Source organism: Jaculus jaculus, chromosome 4 (genome assembly GCF_020740685.1).
Source record: "Jaculus jaculus isolate mJacJac1 chromosome 4, mJacJac1.mat.Y.cur, whole genome shotgun sequence".
NCBI lineage: Eukaryota > Metazoa > Chordata > Mammalia > Rodentia > Dipodidae > Jaculus > Jaculus jaculus.
In genome coordinates, this window is record NC_059105.1 from 122,750,940 (window position 1) to 122,770,881 (window position 19,942).

The 19,942-nt window shown below is 44.1% G+C and overlaps 1 protein-coding gene across 12 annotated transcripts in view; it reads right to left on the reverse strand.

The window, feature by feature from the left end:
* The window catches only part of Pax8 (paired box 8), a 66,704-nt gene extending 52,294 nt beyond the window's left edge, over positions 1-14,410 (reverse strand). For all 12 annotated transcript variants that reach the window (XM_045148199.1, XM_045148206.1, XM_045148198.1 and 9 more), the window contains exons 1-2: positions 14,284-14,410; positions 13,839-13,958 (exon numbers count right to left, since the gene is read on the reverse strand). In XM_045148199.1, coding sequence (XP_045004134.1) covers positions 13,839-13,958; positions 14,284-14,377 — 214 coding nt within the window. In that variant the 5' untranslated portion in view covers positions 14,378-14,410. The remainder of the gene's footprint in view (positions 1-13,838; positions 13,959-14,283) is intronic.
* Positions 14,411-19,942: the final 5,532 nt, after the last annotated feature.

Here is a 19,942-nt window from a genome sequence, read left to right on the forward strand (position 1 = left end):
AGGCATTGGTTCCTCTGCTCAGAAGTCAAACCATAAGCTGCAGGAATAGGGATGAGGATGTCACAGTCCAGTGACTCTCTGCCTAAATGGACCCACAACACAGAGAAGATTCCCTGGGTAACTCAGACTCCACTTTCCCCACCAAATCCATCATCACTTCTTTTCCAGCAACCATGGATTCAACACCTACAATTTCATAGCTAAGGCACTCAGGGTCTCTGAAAACAATAGGTCTTCTGATGTCTTTATGTTATCCATAGACCTAGGACCATGATTAACATGCACGTTGTAAAGGTTTATTCCGTGTGTGTGTGTGTGTGTGTGTGTGTGTGTGTGTGTGTGTGTACACTTCTGTCTGTGAGAATAGGTGGTGTGTATATGAGTGTGTGTATGTATCATAGATGAGAGACTAGACTGAAAATATACAGGTGTCTAGATTACAAAATTAAAGGAAGGACCACACTTAGGGCTTATCCTGTCCTTGCATGAGTCCAAAAGGATAGGCTCCTTAAATTTTGCATTTTGTAGTACCTTTGCACCTCCCCCTAGTTCCCAGCCTGGTTGCATGTAAATTTCTCTGTGTATTTGGGTGAGTATTGTGTGTGTGTGTGTGTGTGTGTGTGTGTGTGTGTACATTCACACACATGCATCTGTATGTCTTTGTGTCTCAGCTGCTCTTGCTGGGCTTCCCACTCTGTCATTCTGTAAGGGAAGATCTGTCAAATTCCCCCAAGTCCCAATCACTGAGAACAGGAGTCATTCAAAACTCATTGCCTCAGCTTAGAGAACTTAACTATATCCTCATCACACTCTGAGGCATACCACAAGGTCACAGAGAAAACCCTATTTTTGAGAAGAGAACCTTGTTTGCCACAAGGCCTATGGGACCTGAATGTAGATATGCTTCTTGTGTCTTCAGTTTCTTATCAGTATAATGTTCTAACAGCACCTCACTTCTGAATACCTTTGACCTGAAGACCTGGGGTCTAGTTGGGTTACTTAGTGAAACAAAAACCTATGAATGGGCTGGATATGTAAATCAGTTGGTAGAGTGTTTGCCTAGCATGCTTGAAGCCTGGGATTTGATCATTAGCCCCTAAGTATGATGTAGTGGTACATTCTTTAATCCCAGTACTTGGGAGATGGAGGAAAAAAGATCAGAAATCCAATTCACTCTTGGATACATAGTGAATTTGAGGTCAGCCTGGGCTACATGAGACCTTTTCTTTCTCAAAAACAAAACAAAGGCTAAGGAGATGGCTCAGCAAAGAACAGCACTTGCCTGAAGGCCTGAGAGGGCCTGATTTTCCATGTTCAATTCCCAATAACTCACATACATAAACAGCTGGTTGTGAACACTTATGCCTGTAACACCAGTTCTTGGGGAGCAAAGACTGAAGACCAGGGCTCAGGGAAAAACAAAACCAAAATGACAGCTCTAGATTCATGGAGAGACTCCATCTTAAGGAAATACTCAAATGAGTGATAGAGGAGAATATCTGACATTTTCCTTTGGCCTCTATGTATGTGCTCAAGGGCACACTCAATTGCATACACACACATGCATACACCACACACACACATCACAGTACACATACTACACACTCACATGCAAAACAAAATAAAATAACACCTTTGAAGCTCTTGGGATGTGTGTGGCACATATCCCACCATATATTCAAGCAGCTCAAGCCGGTAAGGTAAATGCTCGGTGCAAAGCGGACTGCAAAATAGCCATGCAAGTGCAGCACTCGGGAGGTCTTGAGGAACTGCAAAAGAAAATGAGTCCTAGAAGGCTTTACAGGAAGTGGCATGGGAGCTGGGTTGGCTGAGGGCAACAAGCATATGGGGAGCAAGTACTTCACTATGACATCAGACTTTTGAGGCAGAACTGATGAATCCCACCCAATTGACCAAGAGCACCTGTGGTCAAACAGGTGAGCCTTTGCACAGGAATTTGAAGCCAGGCAGGTATGACCCCAGAGGTATGGCCTCTGTTATCCTCCACTATAGGGGAAAAAGTCTATTCCCTGGGCTCAAGGTAGATGCCATTTATGTACAGAAGATGGATGAATACATAAAAAATAATGTACAGTCATCAGCTGTGTGTAACTGTGTCTATACTGCAAGATACAGGCAGGCTTCTAAGGGAGTGGAGATGAAGAGCAATCTGACTGTAACATGATGCACTCCTGGGCCTCAGGTATCCCAGGCTGAGAGACATTTGCCAGGTAATTGGGCTTGGCCTGGCCCTGAGGAAGGCAGAGTCTCAGAATAACAGCTGGAGAAGGGAAGTCCCCAGGGGGAAAATCCCACAAAGTTTGCAACCTATGAAAACATTGTGAAGGGATTCAGCATTTTAAGTGTCCCAAAAGCATTTTGACTTTGAGGAAGTGGATATCCACAGCACTAATACTTATAGTTTTATCACCTTCTGTCTTCAGCTGGTTAGCCACACTGAGACAATATACCCTGTCCTGCAGCCAGCTGATCTACCCAAGTTCACAAACTGCCTCTCCAGAAGGTCAGAGTAGGTATATCTGTCAGCCCTGATGATTAGGTTGTTCTCTGGTGGCTGTTCAAGATAAATGACCTCTGGCTCCCTGGCACTCCCACATACTAGATTATCATTGTTCATCCTTTTCCTGCCCTTGAACTGTTTTGTCTGCTTATTCCTCCTCCCAGTTTGTCTATCCTCTTTAAAGGGAATCACAAGACTCTAGCTCCCCACCCTTCAAGATAAAAGCCCAATCATTTGCCTCCTCAGCCCTGGCTACAAATGCTACCATTGTTGGCATGGTGCCCTACACATAGCAAGTGGCACTCCACGTGGGCTTGTTAAGTTGAATTAAACTTCTGACCCTCAGATTCCATCTGCTGCCTACCTTGATTCCTGTATATTTCCTGCCTGAAGTTCCCTCCTTCTTGTTCCTACCACAGAGTCACAACCAGATGCTCATTGCAGGTTAGGTCTCTGTATGTGTGGAGAGATTACCTTGCTGTCGCCACTTCTATTTTGGAGCTGCTCAAGAGCAAACTCAGTGTAAGAATAAAAGAGAAAAGTATTGCTGAAGTCAGAGGTCACAGACTCAAATGTCCACCAGAGTTGGCCACCAGGCCAAAGGTGGATTATTACTATTACACAAACCAGGAAGACATAAGACATGAGGTAGGTGGAGAAGAAGACAGAGAGAAAAGAGAAGAAACCAGAAAATTGGGAGATTTAATTTTTTAACTCAAATGCATGGCTCTCTATCCATTAAAAACAAATTTCCCAGACAAGTGTGCCAGTGTTCTGTCTTAGTTGCATACCCAGCACAATTTCAAACACACAGGAGCTCATATGTGCTCTCTGCTTGATTCTACCAAACCCCAACAATATTCTGGATCACTACATAAAGTCCACAGACAATCCATTCCCCTGAAACTGAATTTTCTGATAAAATGAAGCCAGAAGCCCATTTCTAGATAGGTCTACCTAATGGCTGATGACAGCTGAGTGGGTCTAGGTCAGCCCTTCCCATGTGTCCCTTCATTTGATCTCAGTACTCCTGTGTGATGAGCCTACTATTTTGTAAAATAGTAAAAGCTATCTCCTTACTTTCAAATGGAAAACAACTGAGATTCCACCTTACCCCAGTACAGATAGCAAACATTAAAAAATCAAATGAAAACCAATATTGGCAAGGCTGTGGAGAAATAGGAACACTCATTCATTTTTGGTGGGAAGATAAGCTGGTACACTCACTATGGAAATCAATATGGAGACTCCTTAAAAGGATGAACATAGAGTTACCAACACATCCTGTTATTCCCTTACTGGTCATTTATCTTAAAAGCTCCATTCCTCAGTTCAGAGATATTTGCTCAATAATGTTTATAGCTGCTTAATTCATAATAGCTAAGAACTGGAATTAACCCAGATGCCCATCACTGGACGAATGAATAACCAAGATGTGGTATATCTACACAATGGAATTCTACTCAGCAGTAAGAAAAAAATGACACACCCAAATTTGTAGGAAAATGATCAAACTTGGAACAGATTATACTAAACAAACTCACACAATCACAGAGAGACAATTGTAGCATGGTCTCACTCATCTGCGGTTCCTAACCTGGGTCAGCCAGAGTTGCTGATATACCTGAATGGCATCTTGAGGCTTGGACAATAGGGAGTGTAGGGTTTGGGGGAAGGGGAAATATGGGAGGGGGAGGACACAAGATTGAACCCAGTTGAACTGGTACCACAGAAACCTATATCCTGGAAGTCAGACTAAAAGGTTGAACTGATAACAGGACCTTAGGAGCAGCACCTGAAGTGAAGGGCCCTGGAGAGGGTGAAATGAAGCCTAACCTTACATTTCTCTGTTTCACTTTCTTTTATGTCTTTTTATTTTTTTTCCCTTGGTGCTGGCCTATAATTCCCTGTAACAAGATGTGGTTAACATCCACAACAAGCTGTTGATTGGAGAGACCCACAAATTCTCTCAAAACAAACAAGACAGACTTCTGTCAGAGCACTTGATTACCCACCAGAGACTGCTGAAGACACCATCAGCTGTTAGCACAAACCATGGAGAGACCTGGTTAGGATCCAGAAGAGAGTCAGTCCCTAGACAGTTAGCCCATCTAGTACTGGAAGGTGCTACATGAGAAACAGGGAAAAGTGACCAAAATCTGTCTGAGCAACCCAAAGTCTAAGCTACTCAGAAGCAAACAACCTGACATGATGCTCTCACAAATGCAATAGTGGCACACAGCCATGGTGGGTAACCAGCTGTTCTTGGCTTGGCTAACAGATCTGCTCAATGGAGAGGAAACCACATCTGGAACTGAGAAACAAGTCAGAATCATACCCAGATAACAACTTTGCTTTCCAATGTCAAGCTCCCACTATTTTTGGGATATAAGAGGATCTACACCTTTTGCATTCTCCATAAATTAATAATGGTTATCCCATTTATCCAGTTCTGACTTCATTCTCCATTGGAGAATCTGTTTCTCTTATTCAGACAGGAGCTGGACCTGAGAGGATAAACGACCCAGCACACTCCACCCTGGCCCAGCTGAAACCACAGAGGAACTGGGGAAATGAGCAAGGGTGTTGCTTTCTTGGTGAAGCTGATATCAGCACAAGGGTGAAAGAGATAGACACTGAGGATACTCAATTCCTACTACACCAGAGATTCAGAGGCTCCTAAGAGCCCATCACTGAAGCAGACGTAAAATGCACCCAACATGGCTCAGGGAAATTTGCAGAAGACGGGGTGGAAATATTGTTAGAGCCACAGGTCGGGACATTATGCACAGAGACATTAACTCTCACCAATAACTGACTGGTACCCCCACAATGCATGACTTCATGGAGTTGACCTTCATCTCCAATGCTGAGAGCCTCTTCTGAAAAGGGGCAGGAATGTGAAAAAGTATGGTACCAACATATGTTGTTTACATACTAAGTATGTCCATATGTAATAAAAATAAATTTTAAAAAGGAACAATATTTCAGCTGTAGGTTTCAAGTCACCCATTTGAAGTTTCATGGGACAGGCTAAAACACTCAAACATTTGGAAATTGTCCTGGACACTGTCCTCCCAGGTGACCATGATATGGAGCAGGAAATAATTCCTTTTTTTAAAGATTTATTTTTATTTATTTTATTTATTAGGCACAGAGAGCGGGGGAGGGAGAGAGAGATAGAGAGAGAGCAGGTATGGCAGGGCCTCTAGCCATTGCAAATGAACTCCAGACTCATGCACCACCATGTGTATCTGGCTCACATGGGACCTGGAGAATCGAACCTGCATCCTTAGGCTTCACAGGCATGCACCTAAGCCATCTCTCCAGCCCAGGAAATAATTCTTGACTAGGTACTACATACCAGGAGAAAACACTAGTTTTACTGACTTAGCTTTCTAGAAGCCATGCAGTATCCCCAAATTTTATGTAGATAAAGTAATGAGGCCCAGAGAGACAACAGACTTGCCTAAGGTAGAAACAGCTAAGTTTGGATCAAGACCAAAGCCTCGGAGCATGACACCTTTTTTTTTTTTTTTTTTTTTTTTTTTTTTTTTTTTTTTTTGCTGGAAGCAGAGGCTTTGGGAGGCTGGGACATGATCTGGTGTCACAGTTATTTCAGAAGTCTCTCACCCTCTTGACACCTCACAACCCCAGAACTTATCCCAGGGATAATAGTTCTGCTGTCCTCTAAGAGATACAACAACTAAAAACAACACACAAAGAAGGTCAGGTCAGGTGTGTGCAAACACAGTTTACAGGATGACAGTAGATTAAGTCATTTTCCTCTTAGATGCATCTTTCAGCAAACTCTTGGACCATTCTACTGTGCTGGCCTGACAGTGACAATATGTCCCAGCAGCCTAATTAGCACTAACTGCTCAGGTCACCACAAGGCCACTTAGGAAAACAAGTGGAAAAGACAAAACCAAAGATCAATGAAAAAGAAAAGAGCTAAAAGAAAGGAGGGAAGAAATGCCTTTTCTTTCTCAGTCTTTCGGCTTAAACCAAAAACAGATTTTCATTGCAGAAATGCAATCAGCCAAGAAGCTAAGTGAAGACATTAAAATGAACCTTTCTTTCAAGCTGATGTTACAAACCAAATCTCTGCAAAGGCTCCAAAGGAGCACAGACCTCAGTTTTGATCCCCCAATTGAGAGAAATCTCAAGAAAGTTGCAGAGGGAACAAATATTAATTTGGTGAAAAGCTATCCCAGCCCAGTGCCCAAGTGCCTCCACCACTCCTGGCTGTGTGGCCTAGGGATGTGGCACCCTGCACAGTAGGAAAATCTTCCTGGACACTCCAAAGATATGTCTATCATGGCAACTTACTCACTGGTTCCAGAAATGGACTCCAGCTCACAAGCTAAGTATGGTTCTGAGATGTCAGGGAAGGGACCTTAGTTCCTTTTGGACTTTGAACTTGCTGAGGTACTCAAGTTAGACTGCTTATTCTGGTGCAAATGGGGATGTCATAGCTTTGGGGCATTGTGTTCAAAGGAAGCTCTTTCCTCTGTCTTGGATAATGGTTGACCATCTTCTCGCCACAGCAATTTCCAAGAGGAGTAAGGAGAAGTGAACATTTTCCTCCTTTTGCAGTTAGGGAGACTAAAAAACATACTGAAAATTGACATATTACTAGATGTGGGGTTATAGATGGGAAAAGTAAGCTGATGCCTTTGAAGGCCCTGAGAGTCATTGTACTACAGGCACTAAAGCCTTCTTACCCACAGTTCTTGCTGAGTTTCCACCAAGTTTGCAAGTATAAGTGATCCATCTATTGCTGCAGGGAGTTCTGAGTAATGAGGACTTTGAGTAGGTGGGGACCAGTAGAAAGTTAATGGGAGTCAGATCTGCCTCTCTCTGCCATCAGTTCCCTTCTCTTTTATAGAAATGTGAATGTAATACTTGCAGGCAGTGTTGTGAGAATTAAATGAGATGGTGGATGTCCATGTTCTCAGTACAATGACACACCTGTAATGGTCCTCAAATGACAATCTCAGTTGCCTGGCACTAAGTGGCAGGATAGACTTTTGCTATAAAAGTAACACTGTCAAGGCAGGAGGTGCTGCATAGCTGAATCTGGGGTGTCTAAAAATATTTGGCATCTTATATGATATTTGGAACTATGAAATGGGATCAGAAATTAGCCCAAAAAGAAACAAATATTCATGAGGGACTGCTGAACTCTTGATCTTGGACATGTCTTAGTAAAAAGATACTGGTTTCTATCCAAATCTATTCCTGGGGCAAAGCCCACACTCCACACACTCTGTAATAAGAATTATAGGCTTGAACTGAAACATTCCAGTGAAAAACTTTCTATCCAGTGGCTTGTATAAGAAACATTTATTTGCTCATCAGGTTCTCATGTGGCTAGGTCTATCAACCAACTCTGAATATGTAGAACTAATCATCACCCTTCAAAGATGTACTTAAATGTGTCTTTACTACAAATAAACAAAGAAGGGCAGGAGCTTCTGCTCACCTGCCCACTTCAGTTACTGCATTTCAGTGTATTCACTGTAGGCTGGAGGAGCTGGCATTAGCCTGGGGGAGTCAACTTTTAGGAACCTGGATGCCCCTGGGTGGTTGTTTTCTGTACTTCTTCTATGGATGAGACCCATCTAGCATGCAAATTAGAAATAGTCATTGCACACATTTCACAAGCAGTGTGTCTTTTGGCTCCCTCTCTGAAAGAACCTGGGCTAAGATCTTTCAATCTGAACCTAGAAAGGATTACCCTTATAGTGAGTGTGGGGTTCACTCTTCTCTTTTAGAGTGTTTTGCACCCTCAAGACCTGCCCCTGAATAAAGTGAGAGCTTTATGGAATAAAGTGGAGGCTACTGCCTTAGTCTATATCCAAGTCTTAACTAAAAAGCAGAAATAATCTAAATCTTGAAAGGACACTCATTCCATGCCTCCCCTCTCTTTAAAAATTCCCTCTCTCTCCCAATATCTATCTATCTCTCTCTATCTCTCTCTCTCTCTCTCTCTCTCTTTCTCTCTCTCTCTCCACCAAAAAAAAAAATTGTTTATTTAATCTTTTGGCTTCTCTGTGCTCAGAATCACAGAGCTCAATGCTTCTCAGCTTAGCTGAGATCTCTAGCAGCTCTTGGATTGATAAATAGAGCAGCTTTAAAATGCTCAGAGCTGAAGACAGACCAACTGTGGTGAGAGAAAGTAAACACATCTATGCACCAGTCAACCCTAGCAAGCTCCTCTTTGAAATTACAAACTGTAGTTCCTGCCTGAACCAAGGAGGATGCTCCAGCGGGCTGGTCAAAGACCACAACCGCAAAGCAGCCTCCCCTGCCCCAGTTAGTTGTGCACTAGAGAAGGTAGGTAATCTGGGAGTCTCTTTGGACCAGGTTTAAATGTTCCTCAGCAAAGCAGTGCAGATTGCAACAGTGTGCTCCCCAGTGGTTTCATGTTTAGAAATATATCAAGAGGAGTCAGTGTGGTGGTGCATGTGTGTATGGTGGTGGGGAGAGAGATCAGCTTCATTCTTTTTTCTGCTTTAGAGAGGGCTCTTCTCTTTGCCTCGAGTAAGGTTTCTGTGTGCAGGTGAAATTTGCCTGTGTAAGAAAGGGACGTTTTCACAAAAAGAGAGAGAGAGAAAGATTGTGATGAGGTTATAATTTGAAATGAAGGTTTGAGGAACTTCTCCTAAAGAAAATATGTAATTTCTACATTAGCCTCCCCAACACAATATGCGCTCACACACACACACACAAATTGTTTTTAAGAGAACCAATTAATAAATGCTAATTCATTCAGGCATATCTCCACTAAATTACTGTTTCATTTAATTGCAGGGGAATTTTCCATTACTAAACTCTCCCTTGGTGATTTTTTTTTGCATTATTTATATATTTTTCCAGTTTCACTAATAGTGAGGCTGGTATGTGATATTATCTACTATTTGTACATCTTAAATTTCTTTTTCATTTGAAACATTTCCTCATTCTTGAAGCTCCACGTAATCTGGGAGAAACATTAAAAGCAGACAAGATTTTATACATAAATGATTGAAAGGGACACTAACTAAAATTAACATGACAGGAACATCTATGTTATTATGTTCCTCTTATTCCAGGGACACATGAATATATGTGTGGGGTGGGGGGAGAAGGCAGAAGAGGGTATTTGGGGTTGATTCAAAAATATTTTCTTATGTCAATAAGTCATGGGACAAAGACCATGGGAGCTTTCAGAATAAGATAAATATAACACTCAAATCTTGTAAGTCCTCACAGCCCAATGTGCATTCTTTTCATGGATCCCCAAATTAAAACTTCAATGGTCACATGTCTCAAATCCCAACAACTTGGCTTCCAAAAAATCTGCCTCATTTTAAGAACAGAAAACTGGTAGCTTGGGATGGTTCTGGGGATTGGCTTACATAGAGGTTGCATATAGATTTCAAAAATATGTTTTCTGAAATTAAGATTTCAATTTTCTTACGTCACAGAGCAAAGGTCCCATGCACCTGACTACCTTCACTTCTGAAATAAGTGTTTTCTCTTTATTCTCCCCAGCCACATCCCTCCCTCCCTCTTTCCTCCTCCCCCATAGCCTCTTTTATACCGTCTTTTCCTCTTTATTCTGTTCTGTCTTTCTCTCTCATAGTAAAACATTTTGGAGGATGTCAATGATTAAACTGTTTACTGCAAGGTTGAGGTATGAGAAGGCGTGAGACGGCACGTCATCGTAAGCAGAGCTTCACCTTTATCCCCAACTCCATCAATAATTACAGAAGATTTGTAAGTTTTTCTAAAAACTGATTCATTTATTCTAAGTATATTAAGTTTCATAGATCTTACTCTTTGCCCAAAATTAGCAAGCAGAAGGACGTGCTCCAAAATGAAGTCAGCGCATAAAGGGCTAGTGACTATGGTCATGGAAAAATGTATGACCTTAAAAGTTGCACTTGATAAAAATTAGAGGTATGAGGCATTCTATAAAATTTTGGTTTATCATATTAATAGATGATTTCCTTTGAACCAAAATATTTCTTCATAATTAAAATTCCACAAGACTAACTTTTGTTTTGTTTCCTTCACTTTCTTTGTCCTCTTCAGAGAAAATTAAGCAAAGTTCTTTGGTTTGCAGATTGATAAAATTAATTAACTTTCCTTTTACCTCAAGAAGGTCCCAAATAAATGCTTCCAATAGACATCAAAAAAGTGTCAATTAGAAATAATTACTTCTCATCAATCAGTGGGGCAATTAAAATGACAAAGCTTGAAAAGATACTTATCTTAAAACTAATTCACAAGGTAGCCAAATTATCTCCTAATTAACTTGCGTTGAGGAGGGCAGGAGTATGGACCATCTCAAAGATGAATCAACAAAGATGAATTGAGGAACCCCAATACCTCTTTATGTTCCTCAATGCCATTTCTCCTCCCAAGAAAATCCCCTTCAAGTCAAACAAGAAAGCTGAAAAGAAAATAGATCCAAATGGAGTTATAAGTCTTTATTCCAAGTCCAAGCCAGAAGGACTTTATATCTCCGACTGGGAACTTACATATGTTCCCTTCTTCTTGATCTTAATTCGTGCTTCCCATTTTACAGTTTTCATCACCTATTTTCAGGACGAGGTGGAGAGGTTTAAGACAAGTTATCTTATATAACCTTTAATAGCGATTTCCTTGCTTTCACTAAACGCTTCATTGAAAAGCAGTATTATTTGCATTTTAATATTTATGTGACATTGATCAATTTTCGTGTATCTTTCAGTGCTTTCTTTTTTCTCTAAAATGTCTCTATTGCAGAGGATTTTTTCCCCCTGATGCAACAAAAGGTCCTGCGGATATTACAGAACGTTTAGCCCATCGCTGATTTACGTTCATTAAAATAATTGGCTTGTATCGCAGCGCACCATTCCTTCAGAATAAAGCTGTGATGTTAAGCCTTTTCTGTAAATTTAGATTAGCTGAGGATAAACTGAGAGCAACCTGCCACAGCCTGGGCGGGAGAGTGGAGGGAAGTTTTCCAGGGGAGCTGTGATGGTTTTGCAAGTGTGGAGCACAGCCTCGCTCTGACGAAAAGTGTGGTGGAGTCCGCTCCAGATGAAACTTACACCTGTGGACTCCACGTACAGCAAACTCAGAAATCAAGGTGTCCAAGACATGTGCAACCAGTCGCTAAAATCTAAAGAATGGACTTATAAAAACAACAGGGTCAGCTGATAAATTCATCTTTAATGTGGGTCACCGTATCAAGTAAACTGATCAGCTCCCCTGCTCAGTTGTGCTAATTGTGGCCAGAATTTGGGGGGACCTACGCAATTTTCTTCTTTTAAGCACTAAATTAAATGGATGGAGAAAGAGCCCTTTTCCCTCCCTGGCGGTTTTATATCTTCATTTATTTTAGGGAGTCCTCCCTGGCTTCGCCAAACAGAGATACCTAGCAGGGCCAGGGGCAGAGGGGTCTGTCTCGAACTCAAAGTCCATTTGCATCTAATCTAATGGGAAAGTTTTCTTATCAACTGGCTCAGTTGCGAATTGAGAATAATGTAAAAGTAAATCGTGCCATTTGTCTGTCTTTCCTTTTTTTCCATTCTAAGTTGTGCTTCTAGAATGAAAATAAGCCAACCAGAGGAACCATGACATCCTTATTTCTCTGGCAGTGTCCCAGAGAAGGGTTCTATGTAACCCAGTAAATTTGAGGTCCCAAGACACCCCTGCTATTGCCAGAAAGGTCCGGAGAAAGTCTGGGGGTGTAAGCACGCAGCCCCAGGAGCCTAGCAGAAGAGGTCAGGCGCAGACAAACCTGGGATCCAGCTCAGGGTACCTTGCGCTAGGCCTAGTACCTTGTCCTGCTCCCCAGGCTGGGGCGACTCCCTGCAATTCACTGCAGTTTGACTCAAGTCTGAGGTGCTAAAATTGTGCCCTGGTCTTAAAAGTAGCATAGGAGCGCGCCTGGCCTGTGGGAGCAGCCGGATAAGGGGTGCAAGTTTCACCAGATCCGGGGCCTGGCAAGCCCGCTGTACGGACGTATGGACGGGCGTGTGGTGAGGTCTTCAAGTGGCAGCCCTTTCCGATGACCCACGCCCAGCCAGCTAGAGGTTAGGACAGTTCTGGCTTCATTTTCGGAGGGGAGCAGGGCCCCGGAGGGAGCATCCTGCTAACTCCCTGGCGGACCTAAAGCGAACCGGATGGGGAAAACCTTTCAGCGCCCCAGGAGATTGCCGATGCCCTGCCTAGTGTGGCCACGACCCTACAACTGAGGATTATCCCGATACCCGTGGTGCTGTCTTGGCTAAATAGAGATCTCAGTCTTGCGCCGTGCGGGATTCGACCCTCCTTATTATAACAAATGTCCCGTTTGCTGCGCGGAAGTACATATTCGCCGAGAATTCATCTGAAATATTGATTTCCTCTCACTTTGTCCGCCCAAATCGATAGCAATGCGCCCTGGCCCCATAAATCGCCTTCCTCGCGCCCGGCGGGGCTTCATTCATCACCGCGGGTCGAGCCGCGCCTCCACCCGCTTTCCGCACTGGCTACGCGTCTGGGTAGCGGCGCCCACCGCGTCCACCAGCCTCTACACAAGGGCTCTTTTATTCCGGGCAGACCCCTCCGGCCTGGGGATATGAGAGGGGAGAACAGGCATACCTGCTGGGAGGGAGTTCCACAGCTTTTGAAGGCCCTGGGCCTGGACGCAGGTGTGGAGGCGGATGGGGATACCTTGGCACTTTAATCCCCAGCAGCGGGTACCCAGATCGCGAGTCCCCGTCTGCCCCATGCCGGCAAGCAGTCATCAGAGGGCATCAGAGTGCAGCACCGGTTCCCAGACTAGGGACCACCGACTCCTTTCCCATGGATTTGAGACAAGCAGGGGCGAACTGAGTAGATAGAATGAGGGACGCTGTCCGGTTTAGGAGTCACCGGGAAAAACTGCGCGCACCTGGAGACCAGGGAGTAGAGGTGGGGGCCAAGGAGCTGCAAGTACAATCCCCGCGCGGCCCAGGCCCTGAGAGCTTGTAGAATGTCCATCCTAATGGACCCTGCAGGATGGTTGTGTGGCTCAAAAAAACAACCCTTGTGACCCCACAGGGAACCCCTCACCGCTCAATGTGGTCCGCTGATAAACTGAGGCCTGGGAGAGCAACTCAGCCAGGCCAGAGGGCACCCAGGAAGAGAAGAAGGACGTCCCCAGCTGCGTGCCAGGCCCTCGCTGCGTCCCTATGCAGGTGGGTCCCGCTGGCCCCCAGCGTCAGCTGTCTAGCCACAGCGACCGATCTGAGCTCACGCACAATGCAGGTGGCGCGGGGGCTCAGGGGTCCTGGCCCCACCGCGTCCTTACCGGATCTGATGGAGTTGTGAGGCATCTCCGGGAATCTTTCACAGCCTGTAGAGCACTCCTGTAGCTTCCTTACATAGGTCCGGGCAGCCGCCAGGCACCACGCAGCTACCCAGCACAGACCTACAGGAAGGGGCATGAGATTTGAAGTCCCAGTGTTACAGCGTCTCCCCAGGTCCCTTCCCTTAGATTTTCACTGCGTCCTAATTGTAGGAGATTTTTTTAGGCAAAGCGAGGCCTGGCCTGGCTAATATTGCTGCTACATGATCCGCGTTTTGGGGTGCTCTGAGGAAGCCCCAAACACCACTTTAAGTCCCTTGTACCTTTACTAACCAGAGCCTCATCCCATTTAACTTGAGAGGGAACCCGCTGCCAGTTTCCTGGGACCCTGTGTCTTTTCTCTCATGTCCACTCCTTGCCAGTTCCTTGCTAACCCTGGGCAACATACCTGGCTGGCTGGCCACAGACCCTCCCTGCCTGGATCTGCCAGTAAGGGTGCCCTGGGCCCGGTGTCTCTTCAGTCTTCTGAAGTTTGCTCCCATCTACCGGGCATCGCCTACCAGTTTTATCCCACCGAAGCCCCGGGAGTTGGGTCTGGCGAGGCTAGCAGGCCTCGGATTGGCTGGCTGGCTGGGTGCAGGGGGGTGCGGGAAGGGGAGGATTTTGCAAGGGGGACATGGCTGAGTGGACTCAGGAGTTAGAAACATTTGCTGGAGCTTCTGTTACCAGCGAAGGGAAGAAAGAGAGGCAGCTGAGCCCTAACTCAGCAGGCCTGGAATACTGGAGAAGTGGGAGATGGGAGCCTTAGGACCTCTAAACTAGATCGTCTGGGGCCTCTTGGGGTTGCTGACCACCAGAGTGAGCTCAAGGTCCTTTTGCGCTGCTAGGCAACCCTCCTCACCCTTTGCTATGGAGAAGCAGCCCTGTCCTTTCTAGCAGGGGACTTGTTTGGGGCATGGTTCTTTGAGTAGAAGCTTGCTCACATGGCTACAGGTAGGATGGTCCAGCTTTCTCATCACTGGTATGGGCTTCTTCCCGAGGAACACCCATCCCCAACAAGTCCGCAGCCACTTCCTTGGTGCCACACCAGCAGAATGCCTCTTCATCTATTATTATTTTGAGGAAAATTACCACTACCCATGCCTACTTCTCTCTTCCCAGACAGGCATATAGCTATCTGTTTTTTCTTGCTCCTTATGAATTCTGAAGAGTTTGAAGGAAGTGTAGTGAGGGCGTAGTTTCTACTCATCCTGAGTCTTAGAAAGGGACAGGCCTGGGCTTACCTATGGCCAAATTGTGGGGATCAGCTCTGCAACCAGTGTGAGGTGTGAGTGTGGGTAAGAAAATTCTTTGTATAGGGAGGAGAGGTCTTCAGTGACGTTGCCATGCACGGCCACCTACTTCTTCAGAGACATTCTCTGTCGGGGCATCAGTGTGCAGGAGGACACTGAACATGTGGCAACAGATGTTCTGGAGCACTTACAGGCCAGTGAGCCACTTCTTAATCTCAAGTCAGATCTCTGCACTCCAGAACACAGCCCTGAAGGCCTGGAGGGACTGCTGCCTACAGGGGCTGCTCTGGGAATCTGCAGGCTAATGTACAAGACTGAGAGGAAACAGAGGACACTGTATGTTCAATCGGATGTGTGTATGCATCTATGTGTGAAAACTCATAGCTTTAAAAATTGTTTGTTTATTTATTTATTTATTTTGAGGTAGGGTCTCACTCTAGCCCAAGCTGACCTGGAATTCACTTCACAGAGTTCTCTACAAGCTGGTCTCATATTCACCATGATTCTCCTTCCTCATCCTCAGCCTCCAGAGTGCTGGGATTAAAGGCATGAGCAACCACACCCAGTTTACAAACAGCTTCATTGTTTTAAATGTTTTTCTAAAGTTGTTATTTAAAAGTGCTTTGTGTTTTGGATGGTCCAGATACCCAGCTTATGGGGTCAGATCTGCTTGGCAAAAGAAGATAGAAAGGTGTCAAGATGGATGAAGCGGACCTGGACATAGGAGCCAAGGACTCCATGGGCCATTATGCAAACCTAGCTTCTGCACCGACATGGTAGGGGAAACTAGGATGGGGAAGCTATAGCAGACATTCTGCTGCCTCTGGCCGGGAGGCAGCATTCCAGGCTCCCTGACAAGCTTTACCCACACAGTTCTCAAAACTTCAGAGAGTCTATGGAAGCCAAGGGTCCAATATTTATCAAAACCCATGCATGTATTCTGGCCAATGTTCATTTTACCAAGTGACAAAAGTCTTCCTCTTTCTTTTCACTTTTTGGTCAAAACAACAAATGATTAAAGCATTCTGATTTTTTTAAAGATGAAAGTGTAATATATTCCTGTGTACAGCTACCTATGGAGGAAAAAAAACATTGATTGACCTCAAAAGCACCTTCTGTAGGCTGCAGCTGACAGAGAAAGTAGCCAGGAAGACTCTTATAAGGGTGGATCTTGTGGAACCAACAAGCAGCAAGAACAAAAAAAAAAAAAAAAGAAAAGAAAAAAAGAAAAAAAGAAAGGAGAGATGAACAAAACTGGCCCTGTTTTCTGAATACAACTGAAATCAGGCCTGGATTCCTTGGCACCTCCTGAGTCACTGGCCAGGGAAATGTTACTAAACAGTACCCCAAATCTGTTTCTCTGGGGCTGGTCTCTTCCTTTGAAAACTAATGAGTTTGAAAGGCAGATATTTTTACCCCAAATTTTGCTTCAAGGTTTTAAACTCTCAATGGTCCCTTTGTTTATTTTAGATTTGAAAACACATTTGCATTTTAACTCTTAGTTCAGTAAGAAACTGACAGCTCTTTTTCCCAGACCAACACTTCCTCCTCTACTTCTTAGATGCACGGTCCAAAAAGTTTCTGACAAGATTATCAATAAGAACCTGTAGTTAAAGTTCAGTTACAATTTGTCTTGTTTTTATCTCTTAATTTCTCTTCTTTCTTGTCTTATAAAATAAAATGAAATTAAAAACTTCATTAAAAATTTACATAGTCCTCTCCTATTACCCTCCCTTATCCACCTTCCCTTACCCCATTCTACTGAATCCTGATGTTTTTACTACTACCTCTTCTATATTGGTGCAAATTTGTTCATGCTCTCCTTCATCATCCACTACAACCTATTGGTATTATTATTATTATTCAGATTATTCAATATTTTTCAGATATAAGTTACAATTTTTACACTTACTAATTTTCAAGAAAACTTAATATGTTGCCAATATTAAAATGCTAAAGTATAGAATAATAATAATAATAATAATAATAATGCTGACTTGCCTTTTAAAAAGGGAGATATCTGGTTATGGATTTGAGTGTTTCTTTGTTAAAATAAATATTTTTTTATGTTTAGACTTCCAACTATCTCAGGTAAATGCAACCATCTTAGGCAACAATCTGAGATAAGTTTTTGAGTTTGCACTATATTCCATGACTTTTTTTTTTTTTTTTTTTTTTTGGTTTTTCGAGGTAGGGTCTCACTCTAGCCCAGGCTGACCTGGAATTCACTATGGGGTCTCAGGGTGGCCCCAAACTCATGGCGATCCTCCTACCTCTGCCTCCCGAGTGTTGGAATTGAAGGCATGCGCCACCATGCCTGGCATATTCCATGACTTTAATGCTATGTCGATCTGATGAACTTTCAAAAGATAGGCATTTTTTTTCAGGTTTCCACTGGAATCCACAGTGCTGGTAGTAGTGGGATGAACTTTCTGGTTTGCCTCAGAAGAAACCAGTTCTGAGATTTTTTTTTCAGGGCTAAAATTAGGGCTATCCTGGAAAACCAGGCTGTCAGTCATAGTAGCTGATTAGAAGGGTATAGTTTGGGGTCTTTTGATTGCCCAGAGTTTCTACTGACTATTGGGTGAGCGTTCGATTGTATAGGTGGAACCCTACCACCTACTAGCTCAGGTGATTCAACCCTTGTACTCCAGTATGCTCTATTGTTCTTCCTATATCACAAATCCTCCCCTTTGATACAAAGGTAGACTTCCTGGAGGCCCACCATGGCACAAGACCCCTGATCCAACAGTCCTTGCCTATCCCCTATATGATGAGCCACTCTCAGGGACCACACTGCATTCTTTTTCTTTCTTTTTTTTTTTTCCTTCTTTGGTTTGTTTTGAGGTAGGGTCTCACTCTAGCTCAGGCTGACCTGGAATTCACTATGTAGTCTCAGGGTGGCTCCTACCTCTGCTTCCCAAGTGCTGGGATTAAAGGCATGTGCCACCACACCTGGCCATTCTTTTTCTTTAAAAAAGTTTTTTTTGGGGCTGTATTAGACGGCTTAATAGTTAAGGCACTTGCCTGTGAAGACTAAGGACCCATGTTCAATTCCCAAGTACCCATGTAAAGCCAGAGGTGGCTCATGCATCTGGAGTTTGTTTGCAGTGGCTTGAGACCCTGGATCACCCACTCTCTCTCTACTGCTTTTTTCGCTCTGTCTGTCAAATTAATAAAAAAAAAAATTTTAAACTTTATTGACAACTTCCATAAGTATAGAGAATACCATGATAATTCCCTCCCACCATCCCTTCTTCCCACTCCCAAATCCATCCTACATTGAATCCCTTCTTTCCAATTAGTCTCTCTTCAATTGATGATGTCATTATTTATTCCTCCTATTATGCAGGTCTTGTGTAGGTAGCATCAGCCACTGTGAGGTCATGAAAATCAACGTCATTTTCTGTTGAAGACAGCATTGTAAGCAGTCCTACCTTTTCTTTGGATTTTATATTCTTTCTGCCACCTCTTTTACAATGAACCCTGAGCCTTGGAGGGTGTGATAGAGATGTCTTACTTCATGCTGAACACTCCAGTGCTACTTCTTCTCAGCACTAAGGTGAGTTTTGAGTCACCCCAGTGGTCACCACCATCTGAAAAAAGAAGCTTCTCTAGCCAAAAGTGAGAATAGCATTAATATATGGGCATAAGCATAAGTGTTCAGAGGGCAGTTTGGTGGGGATAATATATCCATTTAGCCAGACAACAGCAGTCATTACTTCTCTAGGGCTTGTGACCTCCCCAGCTATAGGCTTTTAACTAGGTTTTCAGTACCAGGCTCCCATGAAGCAGGTCTCCAACTCAATGAGAGAGCACAGTGTGTTCTTTAGAGGAAAAAAACCCACAGCTCTGTACTTCAAGTCAGAAGTTGTTTCTTCCCTGACTATGCAAAATAGGACTATTTGCTCTGAGCCTCAGTTTGCTCTTCTGCAAAATGTGGGTGCTGGTGGGGGGTGGAAAGGGTAGGGCCTACCTTGCAGCTTTGTTGTGATGATGAATAGAATTATGAATGTGAAAGCCCTTTGAAAACTAGCTAGGTACAAAAGTTAATTATTATTAGACAACAAAGGCAGGGGCAATATGCCTAAGAAGGGCAGACTTAAAACTCCTCTAAGCATTTTGCAAAAGTCGGTTCCTTTAATCCTTCTCCAAAGCATACTGAGTTTTTCCAATGCAGCCTGTGCTACAGAGAGAGAGAGAGAGAGAGAGAGAGAGAGAGAGAGAGAGAGAGAGAGAGAGGGAGGGAGGGAGGGAGGGAGGGAGGGAGGGAGGGAGGGAGGGAGGGAGGGAGGGAGGGAGGGACGAAGGGAGGGAGAGATTGAGAGCACGCGCTTTGGAGATAAAAAGGTCAGGGAGCACAAGCTGGTGAATGCAGTGGTAGGTACAGGCTGCAGAGAGGTGAGTGTGGCTGGAGAGGAGCAGTGAATACCCTTTCACCTAAAAGGAGGTAAGCAGAGACCATGGCTGAAGGAGAAGGTCAGCCCCTCTGGAGGGCCAGTCAGCACTGAGGCTTCTGCCAGCCTGAAGATTTCCTGAGTTTGCTTTGCAGAGAGCAGAGGCTCTCAGGGCACCTAAAGCTTTCACATCACTCTCTTCCCTCAGGGACAAGCCCAGTCCTGTCATGGCCACCCTGGGTTTCTACCCTGACTTCATCCTCACAATTCAGGAAATGTCTGGCAGCCTGCCCTAGGGCCTCCTGGTGGCTTTACTTCAGAATCAATCATTAATTACTCTGTCCCCCTCCCCCACCAACTTTCAAAACAGAAATAGAAATAGAGGTACTGGCAGGTGAAAGGAGAGGGGCAATTTGGA